A 3,295-nucleotide genomic window follows, 5' to 3' on the forward strand; every position below is an offset into this window, starting at 1 on the left:
TAATAATAAGTTACCGGTAATAATAATAAGTTACCGGTAATAATAATAATAACGCACACACTCAACATAGCCCCGCACTAGGGAAACCCTGTGTCGCGGGTGCCATGGACACACATAGACAACCACAAATTACACCCAAACTCACGAGAGAAATAAGTGTAGGTCATACAAATATTTCGCCCGGCCCGGGAATCGAACCTGGGACCTCTGCGTGGCAGTCCGGCATGGTAACCGTTCGGCCACTGAGGCAGTTAGATAAATACATCTTAAATAACTTAAACATGCTAACTAATGACTATATCCTTACAATCATTTACTTATTTTCTAAAGTCCTGTGTTTACAATATAATATAATATTGGATGGACTTAATTTTTATCATCAAATAATTCGTTCAGGCTGTAATAGCACTTTTCAATAAGAAAATTTAAGTTGTTTATTGAAAATTTTGGTTGTGTCTATACTTTTAATTTCATTGGGTATTTTATTATAAATTTTTATTACCATGGGATGTGGGCCAGAAGTAAATATTTATTTATTTATTCATTCAAGAAACAAACATTCGATATAAAACTATTATTAAATTGACGAATAAAGCAGACCTAGAGTTTCCTTAATTATAATTATAATTATAATGCAGTTGAAATCTTAAAAACTATCAATATGGAACAGTTATAGTAAGGCTTTAATTTTAGTTTTGTTTAAGAAATATTTAAACATATAATTTAAAATGTAAAATGTAATGTAAAAGTAAATAGTAGTAGAATTAGTAGATTTAGAATATGGCAATGTTCCATTTTGATTCCATCACATCCAACTTGCTTCAGCCAAAATTTGATATTTCAAAAATAAATATACCTAAAGTTATTAAGTTATCTGATGATAACTTTAATGTTCCATCTGAAATATCAATTCTTTTAGGAGCTGACATATATTTCAGTATTCTATTGAGTGGCCAAATAAAAATTAAGGATGGCCCCATGTTACAAAATACCTTATTTGGATATACTATTGGGGGCAGTATGGGAAAACCAAATAGTAACTGTGAACCCTTAGTGAATAATTTTGCTGTATGCAATAGTAAGAGGTTGGAAGAAGTGATGGAACAATTTTGGTTATCAGAAAGTATTCCTGAGCCAACTAGTAACATTTCAGAGGAATTTCAAAAGGCTGAGCATTGTTTTCAAGAGAGCACTCGACTTGTTCACAATACATTTTTTGTAAATATGCCTTTAAAGGCTGAACTAAATGAATTACAACCTGGTGATTCCTTCTCTGTAGCGTTGCAAAGATTTTTAACACTAGAGAAAAAGTTTCAAAGAAACAACTTGTATCTAGAACAGTATAAACAGTTTATTGAAGAGTACATAAAATTGGGGCATGCTAAAATAGTAGACATAGGTGAATATGATGTCCAATGTGGGTCTGTTTACTTCCTGGCTCATCATGCTGTTTTAAATATGGACAGTTTAACAACAAAGTTGCGTGTAGTATTTGATGGTAGTATGAAGTCTAAGTCTGGGGTCTCTTTAAATGATGTCATGATGAATGGTCCGGTGGTTCAAAGTGAACTATTTGATATCCTTCTTCTGTGGAGGACCTTTATTTACACCCTTAGTTGTGATATTACTAAAATGTTTAGGGCTATTCGGTTGAATTCGTCTCAAACCACCCTCCAAAATATTCTTTGGCGTGACAACCCCAGCTTGCCCATCAGGTGTTTACAGCTGCAAACTGTTACTTACGGATTGAAGGCATCCACCTTTTTAGCTACACGCTGCCTTACAGAGTTAGCCCATAGATTTCAAAAGGAATATCCACTAGCGGCGGAAGCCTTGTTTAAGGGTACATTCGTTGATGATGTAATTTCAGGCTCACATGATGAGGATCAGCTGGTAGCGCTAAAAAATCAGTTGATTCAGTTATTACAGAAGGGGAGTTTCGATCTCCACAAGTGGTGCTCGAATATAGCTAAAGTACTTGACGATATTCCTGATGAGAAAAAGTATTTTGAAGAACTTGATATTAATAGGAGTAACATTGTTAAGACATTAGGCTTGAAGTGTGACATTTTGAATGATCAATTGACATTCACATCTCCAAGTACCGATTGTACTGAAATTCAAACAAAGCGTAAAGTTATAAGTTTCATTGGGAGAATGTTTGATCCATTAGGACTTATTGCTCCAATTATAGTGATAGCTAAACTCCAAATGCAAAAATTATGGTCTATGAATATAAACTGGGACTCTATATTGCCCCAAGAACAACTTCATAGTTGGATATCATTTTTAGATAGTTTACAAGTCAATGGGGACTCTTACTGTTCCGAGATATGTGAACAGTCATACAAACATTTGTGCTGAATTAGTTGGGTACTCAGACGCCTCAATGAAGGCCTTTAGGTGTTGTATTTATTTAAGACTTCTCAATTCAGACGGAACAGTCACTATAAACCTATTATTATTCGATATGAACATGCAAGACTTTTGCATGCAGGGGCAAGGTTAGTGCTTGGTTCTCTTTCACAGCGATTTTGGCTCATTAGTGGCATATCTCAGGTTAAAAAGGTGGTAAACCAATGCATTCCCTGTGCAAAGATGAAAGCAAAGGCGGCTCAGCAGCTGATGGGCTCGCTGCCACAAGAGAGACTTGATGCTGTAAGACCGTTTTACGTTGTAGGTGTTGATTTTTGCGGACCATTTCATTTAAAGGTATCGCGTATTAGAAAACCAATTATAACTAAGGGGTATGTTGCACTCTTTGCTTGCTTCACGACTAAAGCAGTCCATATGGAGCTTGTTAGTGATCTCACTACTGACGCTTTTTTAGCATGCCTCAAAAGGTTTATAGCCAGGCGAAGTATACCTGTTAAAATTTTTTGCGACAACGCCAAGACGTTCAAACGTGCTTCAAATGTATTAAAAGAGTTGTATGAACTTTTTAAATCTAAGACTCACATAAATGCAGTAGAAAGTTATTGTCTTTCCAATTACATCTAATTTAAATTTATTCCAAGTTATGCACCTGAGTTCGGTGGCTTGTGGGAAGCTGGTGTTAAGAGTTTTAAGCATCACTTTAAAAGGATAGTTGGAAACATTGCATTAACTTTTGAAGGATTATATACTGTTATTACTGAAATTGAAGCAATCTTAAATTCAAGGCCCTTGCTGCCCATAAGCTCTGATATATCATGTTATGATTATCTTACGCCTGGTCACTTCCTCATAGGCAAGCCTATGACGAGCTACCCTGACATAGACCTGTCAAATAAAACTATTAACCGACTTCAATTCT

At 35.3% G+C, this 3,295-nt stretch overlaps 1 protein-coding gene across 1 annotated transcript; it reads left to right on the plus strand.

The window, feature by feature from the left end:
- The first annotated feature begins 1,224 nt into the window (after positions 1-1,224).
- LOC113226755 lies at positions 1,225-2,364 on the plus strand. Its single transcript, XM_026459484.1, has one exon. It carries the CDS (start codon positions 1,225-1,227, stop codon positions 2,362-2,364), a length of 1,140 nt encoding a protein of 379 aa, XP_026315269.1.
- Positions 2,365-3,295: the final 931 nt, after the last annotated feature.

The sequence above is a fragment of the Hyposmocoma kahamanoa genome, unplaced genomic scaffold, assembly GCF_003589595.1.
Source record: "Hyposmocoma kahamanoa isolate Upper Pololo Valley unplaced genomic scaffold, ASM358959v1 200, whole genome shotgun sequence".
Classification (NCBI taxonomy): domain Eukaryota; kingdom Metazoa; phylum Arthropoda; class Insecta; order Lepidoptera; family Cosmopterigidae; genus Hyposmocoma; species Hyposmocoma kahamanoa.

Bases quoted from the DNA above. Each gene is read 5' to 3' on its own strand.
- LOC113226755 (XM_026459484.1), top strand. From the start codon at position 1,225: ATGCCTTTAAAGGCTGAACTAAATGAATTACAACCTGGTGATTCCTTC.